Here is a 24,984-nt window from a genome sequence, read left to right on the forward strand (position 1 = left end):
AAAGCACCTACAAGGGTTCATTCCTCAAGATGGTGAAAGAAGAAGGCTACGTTCCTTATCAAGTGTTTAATGCTGCCATTCCATCAAGCCATCAATGACCATCACAAAGGCAAATAAAACGACTTTATTATACAGTGCAGATTATTACTTTAATTATAATACCATAGCACATTTATTATACATAAAATAAGGTATATTTTGTGTAGTTTTAAGGCGCAGAAAATTAGAAAGTAGAAAATTATGTTTTATGGGAACGGATTATTGTCATTTTAATGGTTTCCTATGGGAAATTATTTCTGGGGATACACACTTTTCGCCTTAAACCCTCTGTCTGGGAACCAATTAAGTTCATAAACCAAGGTATCACCGTCTTTGATTTTGCAGCATTGAAATTTGCATTGATGGGAGCTTTCCGGTTGAGTTTTTCTTCAAGAAGTTGCTAGGAAGTGTCCTGCCTGCAAAAAACGCAAGTGGAAGGCCCACGGCCGGCCAGTCGGCCGGCCTCCATGATGACCAAACCAGATTGACAAAGACTCCGTCCGGAATTTGGAATCGGTTAAAAACGTGCTTCAACGTCTTGAACCTTTTTTTACCCAATGATTATCTCGGATCTCCACTGATTAAAACGACAATGTCATTCTTTGTATTTGGCTTTGTGTTCCATCGCACCTTTTTTCCACGTTGGTCAACTTATTTGCTCAACGGCTCCTTAGTTGCTTGTAATCTGGCCTCCTCGTTGGCCAATCGGGCGACTCACTGGCGGTTCAGAGACGATTTGGGCTACACGAGAAGATACAAAAGCCACGTCAGTCCGGCGTGTTGCTGTTGCACACCGTTCACTGCGTTTTTATCGTATCCTGCCACGTTAGTCGCTGCCTTCCATCATTCAAATGGGAATTGATCGCATGCTATGCTATGCAGTGGTATGCTATGATATGCTAGCTATGATATGCTATGGTAAACTCTGGTCTGCTATATTATGGGATTCTATGCTATGGTATGTTATGCTATGTTATGCTATGTTATGCTATAGTATGCTATGCTATGGTATGCTATATTATGGTATGGTATGGTATGGTATGGTAAGGTATGGTATGGTAAGGTATGCGATGGTATATAATGGTATGCGCTGCGATGGTATGCTATGATATGCTACGACATGCTATGGTATGCTATGATATGCTATGGTATGCTATATTATGGTATGGTATACTATGCTATGATATGCTATGGTATGCTAGGCTATGATATGTTACGCTATTATATGATATGGTATGCTATGCTATGGTATGCTATGGTACGCTATATTATGGTATGGTATACTATGCTATGATATGCTATGGTATGCTATGCTATGATACACTATGGTATTCTATGGTATGCTAAGCTCTACTATGGTATGGTATGCTATGCTACGATATCCAATGGTATGCTATGCTATGCTATGATATGTTACGCTATGGTATGCTATGCTATATGTTACACTATGGTATGCTATGCTATGGTATGCTATGGTATGCTATAGTATGCTATGATATGCTATGCTATGACATGCTATGGTATGCTATGATATGCTATGGTATGTTATATATTATGCTATGGTATACTATGCTATGATATGCTATGGTATGCTATATTATGGTATGGTATGGTATGGTAAGGTATGCGATGGTATATGAGGTATGCGCTGCTATGGTATGCTATGATATGCTATGGTATGCTATATTATGGTATGGTATACTATGCTATGATATGCTATGCTATGGTATGCTAGGCTATGATACGTTACGCTATTATATGCTATGGTATGCTATGCTATGGTATGCTATATTATGTTATGGTATACTATGCTATGATATGCTATGATATGCTATGATATGCTATGATATGCTATGCTATAATACACTATGGTATTCTATGGCATGCTAAGCTCTACTATGGTATGGTATGCTATGCTACAATATCCGATGGTATGGTATGGTATGCTATGCTATGCTATGCTATGTTACGCTATGGTATGCTATGCTATATGTTACACTATGGTATGCTATGGTATGCTATACGATGGTATGCAATGCTATGGTATGCTATGATATGCTATGACATGCTATGGTATGCTATGATATGCTATGGTATGCTATATTATGGTTATGGTATACTATGCTATGATATGCTATGATATGCTAGGCTATGATATGTTAGGCTATTATATGCTATTGTATGCTATTCTATGGTATGCTATGCTATGGTATGCTATATTATGGTATGGGATACTATGCTATGATATGCTATGACATGCCATGGTATGCTATGCTATGATACACTATGGTATTCTATGGTATGCTATGCTGTACTGTGGTATGCGATTGGATTGGATTTGCCTTTATTAGTCTCGCAGTAGAGAAATTTACATTTCACAGCAGCAAAGTTATGAAAGAAATGAATGGTATGATATGATATGATATGTATGGCATGCTATGGTATGCTATGATATATGCTATGCTATGCTATGCTATGCTATGCTATGCTATGGTACACTATGGTATTATATGCTGTGGTATGCTATGCTATGCTTTTAGCAAATCTTGAGAACACTGAGTTGAAATCCAAACGATAACGACGTCTTATGTATCCATCGCACCATTGACCAAATCGGTTTTCAAACCGGTTTATGGAATGGATTATGGGATTTATCGTTGTGATGTTACTATGGAAGTGGAGTTGAAGATACCAAAAGATACCAAAGTTTGTTTTGCACAATTTGTTCTCGCACCTTTCGACTCCTCTTGACGCCATCAAAGAGGAATTCCTTGAAAGTCGACGTGCCGTTATATAATCGACTCCGGGGGCCGTGCCTTGCTGTCAAATTTGTTGGAACAAGGCTCGTCCGTCTCCCGAGCAAATTCCTCCATCTCGGATTCCTTCCTTGAAGAAAACGAGTGGTGGGGTTTGGGGGGTGTGGGGGTGGTAGTGTGTCGAACAAGGAGCCCTTTGACTCTGTCAGCAGTGACTCACGGAACGTCAGGCCTGCGCCTGCGGGCCGACGAGGCCTGCATTCATGTCGACGGCGTGACGCACGTTGTTTGAAATGTCATGTTGGGATGTTTGAGCCCCCCCCATCGCTCGGATGATGTGACAAGGTACAACACGTCGCCGTGGGGCTTTGAATGAGGGGACTAATTGGGGGCAAAGGTAATCCCTGGACTTGAAGTATGGTTGAAATTGATGTCGCAATGTACTGTATGTACGTGTGCATGGGTGTATGGTATGTGTATATTAGCTAGGTATCTATTTGCTATATATAATAATAATAATAATAATAATAATAATAATAATAATAATACATTTAATTTATAAGCGCCTTTCAAAACTCTCAAGAGACTTTACAGTCACAGGATATTTTTTCTGCGGGTGAGCAGCGGCAGCCACACGTGCCAGCGTTCACTCAACCCGAAAGTAACATAATAGATAATAATACTTAAAAGTACATACATATAGACAAAATATATAAAATATAAAAATAATATAAAATAACATGATAATAAATCATAATAATAAATATAGATAAAAAGTATCATAATAAATAGCAAATAAAATGAAATCTAACATAAAAGAATAAATAATAATAAATAAATATAGTAAAAATATAGAAAATATAATAAGATCTAACATAAAAGAATAAATAATAGATAAATATAGTAAAAAAGGAAAATATAAAAATAATAAAATAAAAGAATAAATAATAACAAAAGAATATATATGTATATAGTAAATAAATATAGTAAATATAAAAAAAATATAATATAAAATAATAATAATAATACATTTCATAAATATTGGCTATTTGTATTAGCTATCTAGCTGGCTATCTATTAGCTATCTAGCTGGCTAGCTATCGAGCTGGCTATGTCTACGTAACTCTATTTGAGTTACTTCCGTGATGAGTGAACGCTGGCGCGTGTGGCTGCCGCTGCTCACCCACAGAAAAACGTATCCAGTGACTGTAACCTGACCTTGAGAGTTTTGAAAGGTGCTTATAAATGAAATGTATTATTATTATTATTATTATTATTATTATTATTATTATTATTATTATTATTGAAAAGATGATGGGGGGTAAAAATTCTTGTCCTTGTCCACATTTTACGGCATATGGTGGGAAAAGTTATCCAATGGTGGGGGTGCATGTCATGTTTATTGCCTTTAAAGGACAACCGACGTCACTTTTTTGTTTTTTAACTGACACCAGAAAAACGTTTTATAGCATCTAAAATACCCAAAACACCCAGTATGATATTTTTAGTCAAATGCAAAACACCAAGAAAAATGACTTGAAGTGTCCAAAATCTGCAAAAAATGGAGCTGCGAATTGGGCATTTTTAGAAAGTCCCGCCCCCTTGTTCGTGACGTCACGCCAAGATGTCTTGCATTGCTTGAGAATCAAAACAATGGCTTCAAATTCGGAGAAGATGCTTTCTTGTTACACATCCGGTTATGAATATGATTCAAATCGTTCTGAAGTGGAAAGCATACATGTTTGCAATCGATTAAAGAATTTATTCCACATCATTTTGAGGCAAACGGGCGGGGGGGAATGTCTCACCCAAAAAGAGGCAATAAAATAGCCACCGAGCTGTGAGGAATGAATCAGCCCGTTTCCACAGGCTGATATATTCCTTTCATGGAGCTCGGACTCCCTCTGCTGGCGGCTTTTGTATGTAACACACGGTTTTCAAAAAAAAACAGTACAGCAAAATACATTGATGTGATAGAAAGACGCTACAATGCGTCTTTTTTACGGTCAGGAGGCGGTCCTTTTCTGACGTCACGTACGGACTTCCTGAATGTTCAGCGCGAGTCTTAAAACGTAAAATATAGCTATATGCGGTGGAATCTTATTAAAATACGCCCAGTAGAAGTCATTTGAAGCCATTTTACAAATTATGGACACAACTTGTCCGCAGACGTCGGTTGTCCTTTAAACACTTGAGGAATGATCACTTGTAGGTGCTTTCTCTGCGATAATTTTAGCGCAGTTCCTTGTTCCTCACCAATTGTGTTCTGTTTAGCTGGGTTGATAGCTTTTTGCCCCAAGTGTACAGATGCCTTGTTATTTGTGGAGCCTGATTGATGGATATTTTAACCTTGCAGTCTACACTCTGATTTTGAATCATCAAAGATCAAGGTTGAAACGAGTCCAAATTTCACTGTTTTTTATCCATTTTCTCACTCTCTCTCTGTCATCTGCTGTCTCTTTGATGTTTAACCCCCCCCCCCCCACTGCTGCGTTCTTGACCAATCACGTGGCTTTAACCGAAGACTGGGGAATAGGGGACAAAAACAAGTCGGCAGCCATTTTCTTGTTAGGAGAACGGGCTCGTTCGCGAATGACACATCACTCATTGTTGCGCTTTGTGTGTATCCTGAAAAATAGTTTGTATGCCAAGGGTTTCACTGTAAATAAAATCCACCGTCTTCTTTCTTCTTTTCTAGATTCTGGAAGTTTCTTGGACAGCGCGAACCACAGCGGCAGCTCGATTGACGGCGAATTGTTCAGATCAGACGCGTCGGCGAGCTCCGCTTCCTGTCCGCGGGTATTTGGTTCCATGTGTTCCGTGTCATCCAGCAGCCTCCACGCAGATGCAGACGGGTAACGCACATATCACACACTGTTTTTGGTGTTTACTGATTGGTTTTCGATGCTACTAAGAAACAGGTGTCTAAGTCAAGGCCCGGGGGCCAAATCTAGTCCGCCACCTCATTTATCGAGCTAGCTCGATCGTGATCTCTTTCTATTCAGCTATCTAGCTAATCCCTTACTTCACAGTGTCCAAGTCAAGGCCCTGGGGCCAAATCTGGCCCGCCATGTCATTTTATTCGGCCCGCGGAAGCAAATCAAACATGTCAAGTGCCATGCTCATTTAGCGAGCTAGCTAGCTAGCGATAGAGCTTGCTATCTCTCTTTCTATTCAGTTTGCTGGCTAATCCCTGACATCATTGGCGTCCAAGTCAAGGCCCGGGCCCAAATTTGGCCCGCCATCTCATTTTATTCGGCCCACCAAAGCAAATCAAACATGTCAAGTAGCATGCTCATTTATCGAGCTAGCTAGCGATCGAGCTAGCTAGCTCTCTTTCTATTCAGATATCTAGCTTATCCCTTACTTCACTAGTGTCCAAGTCAAGGCCCTGGGGCCAAATCTGGCCCGCCATGTCATTTTATTCGGCCCGCGGAAGCAAATCAAACATGTCAAGTGCCATGCTCATTTAGCGAGCTAGCTAGCTAGCGATTGAGCTTGCTATCTCTCTTTCTATTCAGATTGCTGTCTAATCCCTGATATCATTGGTGTCCAAGTCAAGGCCCGGGCCCAAATTTGGCCCACCATCTCATTTTATTCGGCCCACCAAAGCAAATCAAACATGTCAAGTAGCATGCTCATTTATCGAGCTAGCTAGCGATCGAGCTAGCTAGCTCTCTTTCTATTCAGCTATCTAGCTAATCCCTTACTTCACTAGTCTCCAAGTCAAGGCCCTGGGGCCAAATCTGGCCCGCCATGTCATTTTATTCGGCCCGCGGAAGCAAATCAAACATGTCAAGTGCCATGCTCATTTAGCGAGCTAGCTAGCTAGCGATCGAGCTTGCTATCTCTCTTTCTATTCAGATTGCTGTCTAATCCCTGATATCATTGGTGTCCAAGTCAAGGCCCGGGCCCAAATTTGGCCCGCCATCTCATTTTATTCGGCCCACCAAAGCAAATCAAACATGTCAAGTAGCATGCTCATTTATCGAGCTAGCTAGCGATTGAGCTAGCTAGCTCTCTTTCTATTCAGCTATCTAGCTAATCCCTTACTTCACTAGTGTCCAAGTCAAGGCCCTGGGGCCAAATCTGGCCCGCCATGTCATTTTATTCGGCCCGCGGAAGCAAATCAAACATGTCAAGTGCCATGCTCATTTAGCGAGCTAGCTAGCTAGCGATTGAGCTTGCTATCTCTCTTTCTATTCAGATTGCTGTCTAATCCTTGACATCTCTGGAGTACAAATCAAGGCCCGGGGGCCAAATCTGGCCCGCTACCTCATTTTATTCGTCCCGCAAAAGCAAATCAAATATGTCAAGGCCATGCTCATTTATCAAACTAGCTAGCTCGCTCGCTAGCCAATTGCTAGTGGCAGAAAGAGCTAAAATCCAAACCAAGTTTTCAAATCGTAATAACAGTTCTTCTTTTTGACTTCGAAATTTGAAAACTACCATATTTTCCGATGTATAAGGTGCACCGGAGTGTCAAGCGCATTTTGGACCAACTGGACACGCTTGATGGAGGATTGCTGACTGTGTTCAGTCTGATTGTGATGGTGCCGATTGTTTTCAAGGTTTTTGCTAATTCCAAATGTTGATCTTTCTAGCTGCACGTCGCCTCCCACGTGGAACCAGCCAACGTCCACTCCGATCAAACGAAGCACTCACAATGCCCACAGTTCACCTCGGGCGGTTCTTAAAGGACTGGCGGTCCGTCCAGTGATCCCGGTGGAGTCGGCTAACACGGACTTGTCTTCCTTACTGACACTAAATGGCAACCTGGAGTTGAGTCTCCCGGAGGACATTCTGAGGGACCTCGGTGGGGACGGGGAGCTCCCTCCGCAGTTGCCCGAAAAGACGAAAGCGGTTGAAGGTGGCGACTTTGGCGCCCCCTTGTCTTCTCTTGGTGGATTTTCCAGTCCTCAGAGTGAAAGCAGTCTCGGTCTTTCTTTCTCATCGCTGAGTCCTGAGCCCTTCAAAGTTTTAAGGAGGACGCCATCGCCCGGAGCAGGTATGGAATTTGACCCAGGCATGCCGTGTTTTAATAATAATAATAATAATAATAATAATAATAATAGAGAGCCTATTGAGAGGCACAAATAAAATGCGTGAATAACTATTTTTCTAATTTGAATTAAAAAATAATAAATACAAATAAATAACTGTTATTTGTGGTTGACATGGGACATTTTGATATTTTGGTCGGGAGTTTAGCTAGCAACATAGAATTTCAAAAATTTGATTTGCTTTTGAGGGCCGAATAAAATGAGGTGGCACGCCAGATTTGGCCCCCGGGCCTCGACTTGGACACCAGGGATATAAGGGATTAGCCAGATAGCTGAATAGAAAGAGAGCTAGCTAGCTACGATCACTCGCTCAATAGATGAGCATGGAATTTCACAATTTTGATTTGCTTTTGCGGGCCGAATAAAATGATGTGGTGGGCCAGATTTGGCCCCCGGGCCTTGATTTGGACACCTGTGATTTACAGTTAAAAAAATAACATTTATCTTTAAAATACTGTCGTGAATAAATGTAATCATATTTACAGATTAAAAATGTTACTTCCTGGGTGAGGAAAAATTTAAATCAGAAGTCAAGTATCATGATTGTTATTGTGGTTGACATTGGATTGGATTTGCCTTTATTCGTCTCGCAGTGGAGAAATTTACATTTAACGGCAGCAAAGTTATAAAAGGAATGAAAGTAGAAAAACAAAATACAGGAGCTGCTGAAAAGGCAGCCACTCTCGCGGCGCCGTCTGGAAGTCACAAGAACAAAAAAAAAGACGAAATAACAAATAACATGACAACACAAAGACACAGAGAGTCATTCATTCTGAAGCACTTTCTGTACCCTCTTTGTTACACGAAGCAGTTCCAGATGAAAGAGGAGAGAATCAAAGTGTCTCTTCACCAGTGGATCACGGACATCATGGTAGAATGTGCACGTAGACTACAAGCTAAATGTTGAAAGCAAACACGCAGCTGTAGCATCCATTGATGAAAAGATTGTCTCACATCTCCTGTCACACGTGAATCCGCTTCAATTCCAAGCCGCAATAGTTCCACATACGCATCGGCGCTCTGACATGGATCCATTTTAAATTTTGGTTGGGACTTATGCAAGCAACATGGAATTTCACACGTTTGATTTACTTTCACGGGCCGAATAAAATTAGATGTTGGGCCAGATTTGGCCCCCGGGCCTTAACTTGGACACTTATGAAATATTACATAGAGAAGCACAAAAATATTGGTGAATAACTAGTTTTCTAATTTGAAGGAAAAAAACTGTTATTTGTGGTTGACATGGGACAATTTGAAATTTTGGTTGGGACTTGAGCAAGCAACATGGCACTTGACATTCTTGATTTGCTTTGGCGAGCCGAATAAAATGAGGTGGTGGGCCAGATTTGGCCCCCGGGCCTTGAATTGGACACCAGTGATATAAGGGATTAGACAGATAGCTGAATAGAAAGAGAGCTATCTAGCTCGATTGTTGGCTAGCTAGCTCGATAAATGAGCATGGCACTTGACATGTTTGATTTGCTTTTGCGGGCCAAATAAAATGAGGTGGCGGGCCAGATTTGGCCCCCGGGCCTTGACTTGGATACCAGTGATGTCAGGGATTAGCCAGCAAACTGAATAGAAAGAGAGCTAGCTAACTCGATCACTAGCTAGCCAGCTCGATGTATGAGCATGTCACTTGACGTGTTTGATTTGCTTTCAGGTGGCGGGCCAGATTTGGCCGCCACGCCTCGACTTTGACACCTGTGTACTAACCCCTTCTTCTGTTTCACGTTTGTTTGACTTCAGAGTTTAGCAGCAAGCAGGACACCGTGAAGTTTGTTCAGGACACTTCCAAGTTCTGGTACAAGCCTGACATTTCCAGAGATCAAGGTTGGTCTTTTCACCGTCGACCGCCTGGTTGCCAAACCATCGGACCAGGCGGAGCTTCAACCTTACTATACTAACTCCTACTTTGTCTTTCCGCCCCTTGCTCGGTTGACCGTCCGCTAGCCATTTCCGTGTTAAAGGACAAAGAACCGGGCTCTTTTATCGTCAGAGACAGTCATTCATTCCGAGGGGCTTACGGATTGGCGATGAAAGTTGCGACTCCACCTCCGTCCGCCGTGCATCCGAACAAAAAAGGTAAGGTGGGTTCTAAACGTCAACCATCTTGCTTAGCGTTAGCCTGGTTGAGTACTCACGGTTACATACAGTTAAAAAATACAAAGTCTTATCAATGGATGAAAAGGTTTCTTCAACCGTCATCTGTACTTCTTTGAAGGTGTCGGACGTTTCTCATCCAAGAGGCTTTGTCAGCGAACAAAAATTTTGCTGGTAGCTTTTCAAACCGATAAACACTTTAAAGGACAACCGACACCATTTTTTTTGTTTCCGAACTGACATCAGAAAAACGTTTTATAGCATCTAAAATACCCAAAAACATGCAGGCTGATATTTTTAGTCAAATGCAAAACACCAATAAAAATGACTTAAAGTGTCCCAAAACTACTTCAAAATGAGCTCGGAACTGGGGGGGATTCAGAAAGTCCCGCCCCCTTGTTCCTGACATCACGCCTGGATACTCCCTCACAAACTGCCTTGCTCGAGAATCAAAACAATGGCTTCAGATTCGGAGAAGATGCTTTCTTGTTACTCATCCTGTTATGAATATGATTCAAATAGTTCTGAAGAGGAAAGCATACATGTTTGCAATCGATTAAAGAAGTCCTTCTGTATCAATTCGAGCCGTCTCGACTCCAATGTAGCGGCCAGAAAATGCACAAGATGGCGCTCAATCTCCGTTTGAAATGGGCTGATTTATCCTCTGGGAATTTGTGTCAACTTACACCTTCTTTATACGTGTTACCGCAATTGGCTGCGACACACAACGATTCACCATCGCGTTATTTGTGTAGTTTTCCTTCTAATTTCGAGATCAACACGTTATTTTCAGATGAAAAAAGTACCCAAAATGCATTGCGTGTCGCTTTCTCGGTCAGGGGCGTTCCCTCAGTGACGTCACTGAGGGCATCGTCATCAACTCGAAAACAAGACTTCATGAATATTCAGCGTGAGTCCTAAAACGTAAAATATAGCTTTATGCAGTGGAATCTTTGTCAAATGCGCTCAGTAGAATCAGAATCAGAGAATCAGAATCATCTTTATTGCCAAGTATGTAGGACACACAAGGAATTTGTTTCCGGTAGAACATGCTGCACTAGTATCGTTGTCAAAAAAACTGCTAAGTGGCACTATACAGTTCCATTTGGGCTACTGTTGAAAGAGTTCAAAGAGTTCAAAGAGTTAATGGCTTGGGGGAAGAAGCTGTTTAAATGTCTGCTGGATTTGGTGCGCATGGATCGGTAGCGCCTGCCTGAGGGGAGTAGCTGGAAAAGGTGGTGGGCAGGGTGCGGAGGGTCCAGTAGGATTTTCCGCGCCCTAGTTTGGATTCTTGCAGTGTGCAAGTCCTCGAGAGTGGGTAGGGCGGTGCCAATGATTTTATCCGCCGTCCTAACTGTCCGTTGAAGTCGGATTTTGTCCATTTTTGTGGCGGCCCCGAACCAAACGGTGATGGAAGAACACAGGATGGATTCGATGAGAAGTCATTTGAAGTCATTTTACAAATTATGGACGCAACAACAAACTTGTCGGGAGGTGTCGGTTGCCCTTTAAGCCGAAAATGAGTGCATCCAAAAGATAGGCTGACAAATGAAAAACAAAGTCATGTAGTTTATTTGATACATTGTAAAAATCAATGAATTGTAAAAATGAAAATGAAAAACAAATTCTCAAAAAGAGACTTTATCAACATCGCAGGGATAATAGTCGTGGGCCTCAATCGGCAGTACAGTTGCACCTAAAAGCTAGCAACCACTCATTTGACGACGATGAGGTTAAAATCTTAGCGAAAGAACATAGATGGTTTGAAAGGGGGGTAAAAGAAGCTATTTTTATAACAGCAAAACCCTTCACGAAATCGCCATGGTGGGGTGAGGTGCAATTTAGACCGTGCTTCTAAAAGACTTCTCAGATCATTGCCACATAGGCTTAATTATGCTGATGAGGTGATACCAGAGCAAATGTGGCAATCAGAGCCAGTCATAGAACATAATCAGACAGACCAAAAGAAGTCATCAGATTAGCTTCAGGGAGTAGTCCACTGCTACCTACAACCTTAGAGCAGGGATCTATCAAAGCAGAGGTGAGGCCTCTGTCCATTAGGTATACTGTATATATTGGGCCTGAGCTACCAGCACAACTTTAGTTCGCTGACAAAGCTTTTCGGATGAGAAGCGAAACGTCCGACACCTTCAAAGAAGTACAGATGACGGCTGAAGAAACCTTTTCATCAATGGACCACTGCTGTATGACTGAGAGCTTACACAGACGCAAAGTCTTATCAGTTTAATAAACATAGAATTTGCTTGAAATAATATTGTCCGTTTTGGGGTGAACGTACGAATGACATTTTTGTTTTGTTTTGTTTTTTTGTCAGGTGGAGATCCATCCAGTGAGCTGGTGAGACATTTCCTGATTGAGTGCACACAGAAAGGAGTGCGTCTCAAAGGTTGCCCAGATGAGCCATTTTTTGGTGAGAATCACTCAGAATTATTATTATTATTTATAATAATAATAATAATTTCTAAGCACCTTTCAAAACTCTCAAAGTCACTTTACAGTCACAGGATCAGTTTTTCTGTGGGTGAGCAGCGGCAGCCACACGCGCCAGCGTTCACTCAACCCGAATGTAACTCAAATAGATAGCTAGATAGCTGATAGATACCTAAATAGCTAGATAGCTAATAGATAGCTAGATAGCTGATAGATAGCTAAAAAGCTAGATAGCTAATAGATAGCTAGATAGCTGATAGATAGCGAGATAGGTAGATAGCTGAGAGATAGCTAGATAGCTGATAGATAGCTAGATAGCTGAGAGATAGCTAGATAGCTGATAGATAGCTAGAGAGCCGATAGACAGCTAGAGAGCCGATCGATCGCGAGAGAGCCGATCGATCGCTAGAGAGCTGATCGATCGCTAGATAGCGAGATAGCTAGAGAGCTGATAGATAGCTGACATATAGCTGATAGATAGCTGATAGCTAGCTAGATAGCTGATATATAGCTGATCGATAGCTGATAGCAAGGTAGGTAGCTAAGTAGACAGACAGACGGACAGATGGACAGACAGACAGAAACAGAGATCGAGCTAGATGGATAGATAGCTCGCCAGATAGATAGCAAATAGAGATTTAAGGTTATATACAGTAAAGTCTCGTTATATCGATATCGGATATATCGATAGTCCCGCTTATATCGATACTATTTCTATGCACGCACGGAGAAAATTACATGCAAACAGGGTCGGATATATCGATAGTCCCGGTTATATCGATATTTTTTCCGACTCCCTTGAATATCGATATAACGAGACTTTACTGTATTTATATATTATATTTGGAAAACATTTTTCATTCATTGAAGGTGCTACGTATAGTCCTGTGCGCCTTATATATGGAAATAAGTTTGAAAATACAGCATTCATTGGAGGTGCGCCTTATACTCCGCTGCGCCTTATATACCAGTTAATATGGTAGTCATATATTATATTTGGAAAACGTTTTTCATTCATTGAAGGTGCGCCTTATAGTTTGGTGCACCTTATACACCGGAAAAATTCAGTATGTTAATTCATGACGGAGCAATATTTCAAGCAATATTTCTATTTGCATCAGTTGACTATCGTGCAAAACCATAACCACCAAATCACATGCTGTATCTTGTGATTACCATGACAACGCCACAACAACTGACCGGGATGTTCGACCCCAACTACAGTGAGACCTCAACTTACGAACTTAATTGTTTCCCAGACAGAGTGTGTAAGGCGAAAAGTGTGTATCTCAAAAACAAATTTCCCATAGGAAACCATTAAAATGGGAATAATCCGTTCCCGGGTTTCCATAAAATATACTTTTCAACTAAATAAGCCTTAAAACTACACACAACATACCTTATTCTATGTCTAATAAATGTGCTATTGTATTGCAATGAAAGAAATACACTGTATTGTATCATAAAGTCACTTTATTTACATTTGTGATGGTCATTTATGGCTTGATGGAATGGCGTTGGAGGTCGAAGGTCAAAGGGAATTGCTGTTTGGAAAGAGAGGCGCATTACATGACGACTGTAATTAAATAAATAAACTCTGCTGTAAAATAAAGTTTTATTTACCTTTTTGATGGTCGTTGATGGCTTATGGAAGGAGAGTCACCTTCCATAAGGACTGTTGGTAACTTCGGTCGTGTGATTCCGCCGAAGATCACTGCACCAGCCGTGGTGGGTGTGTATTATGAAAATAGTGCTTATTATAAGGTTTAATTTTCAGAAATTTGACGTTTGTAAGACAAAAAGTTTGTAAGTTGAGGTCTCACTGTACTTCATTCCTTCCCAGCATCAGTCAACTCGACTGTACTCATACGTGGCCTACTGCTTCCCCCTGCTGGTTACAACTATTCGGCGCAGCCATCTTTTCGGTCTCTTCAGTGATTGATTCAAAACAAATCTCCCTTGTAGTTCATTTCGCTTGTTCTGTTATGGCATGCTCATCGTTGTTTGATACAGATTTTTTTCATTTCTCTGTCAGGGAGTCTTACCTCTCTGGTGTGTCAGCACTCCATCACATGTCTGGCTCTGCCGTGCAAGCTCATTCTGCCTGACAGAGGTAAGATGAAAGAAGACGGAATGTCAAATTGATCAGTGACTACTTAAAGGTCACTTTTTTGTTTTTTTAACTGACTCCAGAAGAACGTTTTATAGCATCTAAAATACCCAAAATTGATAAAAATGATATTTTTAGTCAAATGCAAAACACCAATAAAAATGACTTAAAGTGTCCAAAATCTGCAAAAAAATGAGCCATTTTACAAATAATGGACACAACTTGCTTGAGATTATTATTAACCCAATGAGCTCAATACAGTGTGTTTGTATTAGTGATGGGAATACCGGCTCTCTTCAGAGATTTTTTTGGTTCGATTCTTTTGATTCGGCTCATTAAAAAAATCCGGCTCTTATGTCTCCCAAATGGGTTTTTTTGTTGCTTAAATTAACTAGCTACCAAAAAAAATTATGTGAAACACGAATTACTCATGTAAAAAATACACTATATCAAATATTTTTATTTACATGGCTTATTTAGATGTTCACAGAGAGCATCCACTAACTTTTACTTTCCCTGTGGTTACTCTGGGCTGATGATCAGCTGTCACTAATTTGCTTTTCATATTAATAATGCTATCATACCAACTAGTAAAAAATATAATAATTGAAAATTAATAACAACACCATAATGTGATAACATTTGTCCACCTGTCGACCCTAACGTCCCTCCTCCCGCCTTCTCCTCACTGCTGCGTGTGTCTGTAATTCTCCCCTCCCTCATCTACCACGGATATCGACCAATCGCGTGCGGGGAATAGAGGACAAAAAAAGTTGGCTCCCATTTCCGGCTCCTTTTTAGGAACCGGCTCTCTTGGTTCCCTTCAGGGATCCGGCTCAAAGAACGGACTCGTTTGCGAACGACACATCCCTAGTTTGTATAAGGCAAATTGCCATCAAATAGCATTTGATAGTGCACGAGTATAGTTTTTGCTTTTTTGAATGTTGCTGTGCCGATGACCATTTTGTGTTTGGGAGCCTTTTACTCAGTGAGTTGCTTGTTCTGTTCCCACAAAGGGACATAAGTCTTCCTGTGCCGGTCCCAAGCCCGGATAAATACAGAGGGTTCTGTCAGGAAGGGCATCCGAAAAGCTTGGCCAAAACAAATATGCGGATCAAACCTCTAAAGATGGAGGACACTGATTTGCTGTGGCGACCCCTTGAAGGGAAAAGCCGAAAGGAAAAGAAGAAGTGCACGCAGTGTTCACGCATGAATTTACGCAGTTAAAAAAAAAGCTACAATATTTGTTTTTAACTTCCTGTGTAAATTTTTGTACCTGTCAGACCCTTTTGAGGAAATGAGCGACTCTCCCGTCAAGACGGCAACCAACTCGGCGGCCGAGCTTCTGAAACAAGGAGCAGGTACGTTGGCTGGAACTGCGCTTTAGCTTAGCCGTTAGCTCCGACTGTGGCGTTTTCATCCTGGCGTTGCGGTTCCGCAAATGAAATAAATGATCAGTGTCAGATTTAAGCAAACGTGTGTCCGAAGGAAAAAGACGTTTATCACTCCCGATGTGTACACTTGGTGGCAGTGTTGCTATAAAACATCCGTGGAGTTGAGAAAAGAAGAGTTCCGTCATGGTGAACCACTGCTTTTTTATCAATATAGTATAAATTTAATTTTAACGCACATTTAAAACTGTTGTTTTGAGATTACTAGCTTGTTAAAAACAAGTAGGGCAAAATGCCAATAAAATTCTTTATGTATTGTATTACTTTCTGTCGCTTCAAAATGACATCATCAAGATGTCAACATTCGGTAGACCAAAGATGGAGAAATCTCAGGAAAAATATCCAAAGAAAATAGAACATTGACTTACACCGATTGTACGAACCGCTGTTGTTTTGTTGCGATCACGTTTAAAAATGTCTCCAAAAAAATGGCAATATAATTATTTGTTTTATTGTGCCGGTCCCACATAAATATCCGGCATCCGACGCAAAAGCTTGACCAAAACAAACATGCGGATCAAACCTCTAAAGATGGAGGACACTGATTTGCTGTGGCAACCCCTTGAAGGGAAAAGCCGAAAGGAAAAGAAGACGTTTTATTATTTTCCGTCGCTTACAATATACGTCATCGCCTACGACAATCTGAAAAAAGCCGTACCTTGATCGAGACGTTCAACCTCAGGTAGACCAAAGATGGAGAAATCTAAGTAAAAATATCAGAAGAAAATAGAAGATTTACTAACACCGGTTGTACGAACTGCTGTTGTTTTGTTGAGAATGTTAAAAAAATGTTGAAAATTCTTTATATAATTTTTATTGTTTTCTGTCGCTTAAAATAGACATATTCGCCTGCGACAACCTGACAAAGAAGCCGTACCTTGATCGAGACATTCAACCTCAGGTAGACCAAAGATGGAGAAATCTAAGGAAAAATATCCAAAGAAAATATAAGATTTACTAACAGCGGTTGTTTTGTTGTGATCATGTTTAAAAGTCTCGAAAAAATGGCAATAAAAGTGTTTGTTTAATTATTTTCCGTCGCTTAAAACAGACGTCATCGCCTGCGACAACATGAAAAAGAAGTTGTACCTTGATCGTACCAAAGACCAAAGATGGAGAAATTTAAAGGACAACCGACGTCACTTTTTTGTTTCCTAACTGACATCAGAAAAACGTCTTATAGCATCTAAAATACCCAAAACACGCAGTCTGATATTTTATTCACATGCAACACACCAATAAAAATGACTTAAAATGTCCAAAATCAGCAAAAAATTGAGCTGCGAATTGGGCATTTTAGAAAGTCCCGCCCCCAGTTCGTGACGTCACGTCAAGACGTCTTGCATTGCTGGAGAATCAAAGCAATGGCTTCAGATTCGGAGAATATGCTTTCTTGTTACACATCCGGTTATGAATATGATTCAAATAGCTCTGAAGAGGAAAGCATACATGTTTGCAATCGATTAAAGAATTTATTCCGTGCCATTTTGAGGCAACATTGGGGGGAAATGTCTCACCCAAAAAGAGGCAGAAAATGGCCACCGAGCTCCTGTGAGAATGAATCAGGCCGTTTCCACAGGCTGATAAATTCCTTCCATGGAGCTTGGACGCCCTCGTCTGGCTCTTTCTGGTGCAACACGAGGTTTTCAGACCAAACAAGCATTGACTTGATGGAAGGACTGCTACAATGTGTCTTTTTTCGGTCAGGAACGTTCGTTCAGTGACGTCACATACGTACTCGTCACCAACTCAAAAACAAGACTTCCGGAATATTCAGTGCAAGTCTTAAAACGTAAAATATAGCTATATGCGGCGGAATCTTTGTAAAATACGTTCAGTAGAAGTCATTTGAAGCTATTTTACAAATTATGGACACAACTTGTCCGGAGACATCGGTTGTCCTTTAAGGAAACATATCCGAAGAAAATAGATTTTCATGAAATTTCATGATGCTTAATGGTAGATATATTGGGATCCCGTTCACAGACCACGATAATATGAAACAATCAGTCATGAAGTCGGTGTAAGCTCTCAGTCGTACAGGAGTGGACCATCGATGAAAAAGTTTCTTCAGCCGTCATCTGTACTTCTTTCAAGGTGTCGGACGCTTCTCATCTAAGAGGCTTCGTCAGCGAACTAAAATCTGCTGGTAGTTTTGGCCCTATATATATATATATATATATATATATATATATATATATATATATATATATATATATATATATATATATATATACAGTAAAGTCTCGTTATATCGATACTCAAGGGAGTCCGAAAAAATATCGATATAACCGGGACTATCGATATATCCGATATCGATATAACGATATCGGATATATCGATAGTCCCGGTTATATCGATATTCATATAAATATATATATACATATATATATATATATATATATATATATATATATATATATATATATATATATATATATATATATATATACACTGAAGATACTAAAAGGAGAGGAGTAGCAGTACCTTACATTGCAGGGGTTTCCGAAAAACTACGAGTCCTTTGGCAACACAAAATGTCTACTTATTTCAAACCGATAAACACTTTGGGCAAAAATTATTGCATCCAAAAGATAGGCTGCCAAATGAAAAACAAAGTAATATCGTTCATTCAATACATTGTAAAAATGAAAATTGTAAAGATCATTACATTGGGGAGACTAAACAAATTATCAAAAAAAAGACTTAATACTAGTGGGTTCGAAAGGGGAGTAAAAGAAGCTATTTTCATAAAACAGTAAAACCCTTCACGAAATTGCCATGGTGGGGTGAGGTTCAATTTGGATCGTTCCTACAACCGACTTCTGAGGCAACATAGGCTTAGTTATGCTGATGAGGTGATACCAGTTCAAATGGGGTTATCAGGCCAGTCATAGACCCCATAATCAGTCAGGACAATAGAAGTAATCAGTGTGGCCTCAGGGAATGGTCCTCTGCTCCCTCCAACCTGAGAGCAGGGACCTATCATAGCAGAGCACTGGCACCGCCACGTCTGGACAGTAGGGATATGTATATATATTGGGCCAAAACTACCAGCAAATTTTAGTTCGCTGACCAAACCTCTTGGATAAGGAGCGTCCGACACCTTCAAAGAAGTACAGATGACGGCTGAAGAAACCTTCTCATCAGTCAGTCATGAAGATTTCACAAGTGTACAGATACTCAGACATATGACACAGTTGAGGTTGCATGTTGGAGTGGTGACCTTCGACAACTGTATTCTTTTTATTTTCCCATTCTCAAGCATGATAGCTTGGATTATTTTTGACGTGTGTCATGTCTTTTTGGTAGCATGCAACGTGTGGTACCTTGGCTCAGTGGAATTGGAATCTTTAACGGGACACCAGGCAGTCGAGAAAGCCGCCACGGTGACGCTCACCACGGAGCCTCCGGCGCCTTGGACTGTTGTCCACTTCAAGGTGTCAGCGCAGGGCATCACACTCACAGATAACCAGAGGAAGTGAGTATCGCCGCTTCTAGTAACTACAGTAAAGTCTCGTTATATCGATATTCAAGGGAGTCCGAAAAAATATCGATATAACCGGGACTATCGATATATCCGACCCTGTTTGCATGTAATTTTCTCCGTGCGTGCATAGAAATAGTATCGATATAACCGGGATTATCGATATATCCGATATCGATATAGCGAGACTTTACTGTAAATGAACTCATTCGAGATGTCATTAGCTCAGGATTCATATCAGCGGACCGCACCTACAGTGACCTATATTCCACCGCGATTGTTTCTGTTCAGTGAACCGAGCGCACTCTGTACTCGCAGTCGTATATCATAGCATTTTTGTTAAGTACGTAATGGATTATGGTGGGATTTTCCAAGATATGCATTTTATGATGACGTATTCCACATGTCTCCCTCCATGCTGGTTCTTGAAATTTCCGAATAGTTTTAATAATTCCGAATAGTTTGCGCTCTTTTTGCTAACACTACAGTTTATAAAGCCGAGTAAATTGTATTTTTATAACTCATAGAAGTGGTAGAATATATGTTTTTCTACATAACTGCCAAGTTTCGAGCAAAAAGAAGCATTAGCATATACAGGTAACATCCGACTTACGACCGAGTTCCGTTCCGACCAAACGGTCGTAAGTCAAAATGGTTGTAAGTTGAAATCCATTCAAAATGTTGAATAGAGACTCGGAGGCTAAATGACTCGCAAACTTCCCCTCTTAAAATGTTAAAAATAAGGTCTTGAGGTCGTGGTCGTAAGTATGGGTGGTCGTAAGTTGAGCCGGTTGTAAGTCGGATGTTACCTGTATATTTCTAGAGCTTTTCTTTTTTAGTATTCAGTGACAGCCATTTTTGATTTCTGACGAAAATCTGCCTGCATTCGATCGTTAATATTTAAGTGAATGAATGAATGAATACAATTGAATGAAATATTATTATTATTATTATTATTATTATTATTATTATTATTATTATTATTATTATTATTATTATTATATCTATTAGCTAGCTTTAAGAACAAAGGAGATGTGCAGAGTTGTACTAACTACAGAGGAATAAAGTTGATGAGCCATACAACGAAACTCTGGGAAAGAGTAGTTGAAGCTACACTAAGAGCAGAAGTGAACATTTGTGAGCAGCAGTATGGCTTCATGCCAAAAAAGAGTACGACAGATGCAGTGTTTGCTTGAAGAATGCTGATAGAGAAGTACAGAGAAGGTCAGAAGGAATTGCATTGTGTCTTTGTAGATCTGGAGAAAGCGTATGACAGGGTGCCCAGAGAAGAGCTGTGGCATTGCATGAGGAAGTCTGGAGTGACGGAAAAGTATGTCAGAGCGGTGCAAGACATGTATCACGACTGTAGGACAGTTGTGAGGTGCGCTGTCGGTGTGACTGAGGAATTCAAGGTGGAGGTGGGACTCCACCAGGGGTCAGCTCTGAGCCCCTTCTTGTTTGCTCTGGTGATGGACAGGCTGACAGACGATGTTAGACAAGAATCTCCTTGGACCATGATGTTTGCAGATGACATTGTGATCTGTAGCGAGAACAGGGAACAGGTGGCGGAGAAACTAGAGATGTGGAGATATGCCCTGGAAAGGAGAGGAATGAAGATCAGTCGCAGCAAGACGGAATATATGTGTGTGAATGAGAGGGATCCAAGTGCAAGAGTGATGCTACAGGGGGAAGAGATAAAGAAGGTGGAGGATTTTAAGTACTTGGGGTCAACTGTCCAGAGCAATGGAGAGTGTGGAAAAGAGGTGAAGAAGCGTGTCCAGGCAGGCTGGAGCGGCGGTCGAAAAATGTCAGGTGTGATGTGTGATAGAAGGCTTTCAGCTAGGATGAAAGGAAAAGTGTATAAAACCATGGTCAGACCAGCCATGATGTTTGGACTGGAGACGGTGCCACTGAAGAAAAGACAGGAAGCAGAGCTGGAGGTAGCAGAGCTGAAGATGTTGAGGTTTTCTTTGGGAGTGACCAGGTTTGATAGGATCAGGAATGAGTACATTAGAGGGACAACTCATATTAGAGGCTTTGGAGAGAAAGTCAGACTGAGATGGTTTGGACATGTCCAGAGGAGAGAGAGCGACTATATCGGGAAAAGGATGCTGAGCCTTGAACTGCCAGGCAGGAGACCGAGAGGAAGACCGAAGAGGAGGTTTATGAATGTGGTCAAAGAGGACATGAAGGTAGCTGGTGTGAGAGAAGAGGATGCACAAAACCGGGATAGATGGAGGACATTGATTCGCTGTCGCGACCCCTGAGGGGAAAAACCGAAAGGAAAAGAAGAAGAAGAAGAAAATGTGTGATGAATTATTATTGAAAAATTGTCTCACATGCCGATATTTTAACAGAATAATGCAAAAAAAAAAATGCATGTGTTGTCACCACAGGTTGTTTTTCAGAAGACACTATGCAGTCAATACAGTCATTTTCTGTTCCTTGGACCCGCAAGGCAGGAGGTGAGTCATGTGACGTTCTCCACGACAAGATAGAACTTGCTCACCACTTGAAGGGAACGCTTTGAGTTGACATTTCATCAGACCAGCGCATGACGAATGAACAAGTCACCCGTGTGGTACTCTGATGACGGATTGCATTTGGCGGTAGTACTCAATAGAAATCCAGTCAATCTGGCAGTTTCAAAGTTGTTTTTTTGTCACCTCAATAAATATAAAAAGTAATCCGATATTCCCTCAGGGTAGTTTCCTACAGGAATGGCTATTGTGTTTGTTGTCTCATATTCTCAATAACAATACAGTGATACCTTGGCTTACGAACTTAATTGGTTCCCAGACACAGTGTGTAAGGCGAAAAGTGTGTATCCCAAAAAATTAATTTCCATTCGGAAACCATTAGAATGAGAATAATCCGTTCCCAGGTCCCCATAAAACATAATTTTCTACTTTCTAATTTTCTAAGCCTTAAAGAACAACCGACACCACTTTTTTGTTTCCTAACTGACATCAGAAAAACGTTTTATAGCATCTAAAATACCCAAAACACGTAGGCTGATATTTATGTCAAATGCAAAACACCAATAAAAATGAGTTAAAGTGTGCTGAAACTGCCAAAAAATTGAAATCGGAAGTGGCCAGTTTTAGAAGGTCCCGCCCCCATGTTCGTGGTGTCACGGCAAGACGTCTTGCCTTGCTCGAGAATCAAAACAATGGCTTCAGATTCGGAGAATATGTTTTCTTGTTACACATCCAGTTATGAATATGATTCAAATAGTTCTGAAGAGGAAAGCATACATGTTTGCCATCGATTAAAGAATTTATTCCGTGTCATTTTGAGGTATCCGGGGGGGAAATGTAGCAACCAAAAAAGGCAGAAGATGGCGACAAAGCTCCGTGGAAATGGGCTGATTTTTTTTCCTTGGAATTTTTGTCAGTGAATATCAAATAGTTGCTCAGTGCAACACACAACGATTCACCATCACGTTATTTATGTTTTCCTTCTAATTTCGCCATCAACACGGATCAACACGAAGTTTTCAGACCAAAAAAAGTACCGCAAAATGCATTGATGTGATGAAAGGACTACTCCAGTGTGTCCTTTCTCGATCAAGGCCGTTCCTTCCGTGACGTGACGTGAGGACTCGTCACCAACTCAAAAACAAGACTTCCGGAATATTCAGCGCGAGTCTTAAAACGTAAAGTATAGCTATATGTTGTGGAATCTTTGTAAAATACGCTCAGTAGAAGTCATTTGAAGCCATTTTACAAATTATGGACACAACTTGTCCGGGGCGTCTTCAGACAAGTTGAGTCCATAATTTGTAAAATCACTTGAAATACACACGGAGCGCCACGGCGTGACGTCACGGACTGGGGCGGGACTTTCTGAAAATGCCCAATTCGCAGCTCAATTTTTTGCAGATTTTGGACACTTTAAGTCATTTTTATTGGTGTATTGCATTTGACTAAAAATATCATACTGCGTGTTTTGGGTATTTTAGATGCTATATAACGTTTTTCTGATGTCAGTTAGGAAACAAAAAAGTGGTGTCGGTTGTTCTTTAAGGCTTAGAAAATTAGAAAGTAGAAAAGTATGTTTTATGGGGACCTGGGAACAGATTATTCTCATTCTAAAGGTTTCCTAATGGAAATTAATATTTGGGATACACACTTTTCGCCTTACACACTGTGTAAAATGAGAATAATCCGTTCCCAGGTCCCCATAAAACATAATTTTCAACTAAATAAGCCTTAAAACTACACAAAATGTACCTTATTTTATGTATAATAAATGTGCTATGGTATTGTAATTGAAGAAATAAACTCCACTGTATAATATCGTCATTTTATTTACCCTTGTGATGGTCGTTAATGGCTTGATGGAATGGAGTGGCCATCTTGAGGAATGATTCCTTGTAAGCTTTGGCAGCTTTATCGTCAGAACTGGCTGCCTCACCATGACAAATGACACTATGAATCCCTGTACGACACTTAAAGTTCTCAAAGCATCCGTGGCTAGCCTTGAAATCATCAATGGATGACGAACTTCCTGGTTTCCTCTTGACGATATCCGAGTGAAGTTGCCGTGCTTTCGCTGCGATAATTTTACCGTGTTCCTCATCAATTGTGTTCTTTTTAGCTGGGTTGCTAACTTTTTGCATCAAGTTGTACAGATGGCTTCTGCGGGTTATTTGTGGAGCCTCATTGATGGGATATATTAACCTTGCAGTCTACACTCTGCTTTTGAACTATCAAAGTTTAAACGAGACCAAATTTCACTGTTTTCTATCCATTTTCACACTCTTTCTCTGTCGTCTGCCTATTTTTTTATTTGCAGCTCTGTGATTCTGTAACCCCCTGCCACCTCATTGCTGCGTTTTTGACCAATCACGTGCGGCTTTAACCGAAGACTGGGGGCGGGGAATAGAGGACAAAAAATAGTCGGCTGCCATTTCCTTGTTAGGAGAACGGGCTCGTTAGCGAACGGCACATCTCTCATTGTGGCGCTCCGTGTGTATCCCGAAAAATAGTTTGTATGCCAAGATTAAATTCTCGTGAATTTAATGTTTCTAAGCCGAAAAGTTTATTAGCCAAGGCGTTCGTAAGCTGAGGTATCACTGTACTCATAATAATAATAATAATTACAACTGAAGCCAAGCCCATCCATGGGCACTTTGACATCAGTTTCGGTTCCGCGTGGGACGAAAAAAAAAACACACAATTGCCTTCTTATGTCTTATTTCACAAGTGCAATATTAATTGAACGGAACACCATGTTTGGACGAGTGGGTGTACAAAAACAGACCATTGCAAAGAACTTGTTTGGACTTGGCTTATGCTTCAAAGAAAAAGCTATTCAGCTGGCGACAAAGGATGTCCTTGAGTGTTTTGAAAGGCGCTTATAAATGAAAAGTGATATGTCTATATCTATCTATCTATCTATCGAGCTAACTAGCTAGCGAGCCAGATAGTTAGGTAGATAGATAGCGAGATAGTTTTGAAAGGCGTTTATAAATGAAAAGTGTATGGCTATATTTAGCTATCGAGCTACCTACCTA

The 24,984-nt window shown here is 40.7% G+C and overlaps 1 protein-coding gene across 2 annotated transcripts in view; it reads left to right on the forward strand.

Annotated features, from left to right (window-relative positions):
* The window catches only part of tns3.2 (tensin 3, tandem duplicate 2), a 44,232-nt gene that overhangs the window by 13,704 nt on the left and 5,544 nt on the right, over positions 1-24,984 (forward strand). For both annotated transcript variants that reach the window (XM_089001481.1, XM_089001480.1), the window contains exons 5-13: positions 5,494-5,650; positions 7,400-7,803; positions 9,611-9,694; positions 9,815-9,946; positions 12,300-12,395; positions 14,451-14,528; positions 15,809-15,886; positions 19,289-19,457; positions 21,860-21,928. In XM_089001481.1, coding sequence (XP_088857607.1) covers positions 5,494-5,650; positions 7,400-7,803; positions 9,611-9,694; positions 9,815-9,946; positions 12,300-12,395; positions 14,451-14,528; positions 15,809-15,886; positions 19,289-19,457; positions 21,860-21,928 — 1,267 coding nt within the window. The remainder of the gene's footprint in view (positions 1-5,493; positions 5,651-7,399; positions 7,804-9,610; positions 9,695-9,814; positions 9,947-12,299; positions 12,396-14,450; positions 14,529-15,808; positions 15,887-19,288; positions 19,458-21,859; positions 21,929-24,984) is intronic.

The sequence above is a fragment of the Hippocampus bargibanti genome, linkage group LG07 (genome assembly GCF_051943395.1).
Source record: "Hippocampus bargibanti isolate YZ-2025 linkage group LG07, ASM5194339v1, whole genome shotgun sequence".
NCBI lineage: Eukaryota > Metazoa > Chordata > Actinopteri > Syngnathiformes > Syngnathidae > Hippocampus > Hippocampus bargibanti.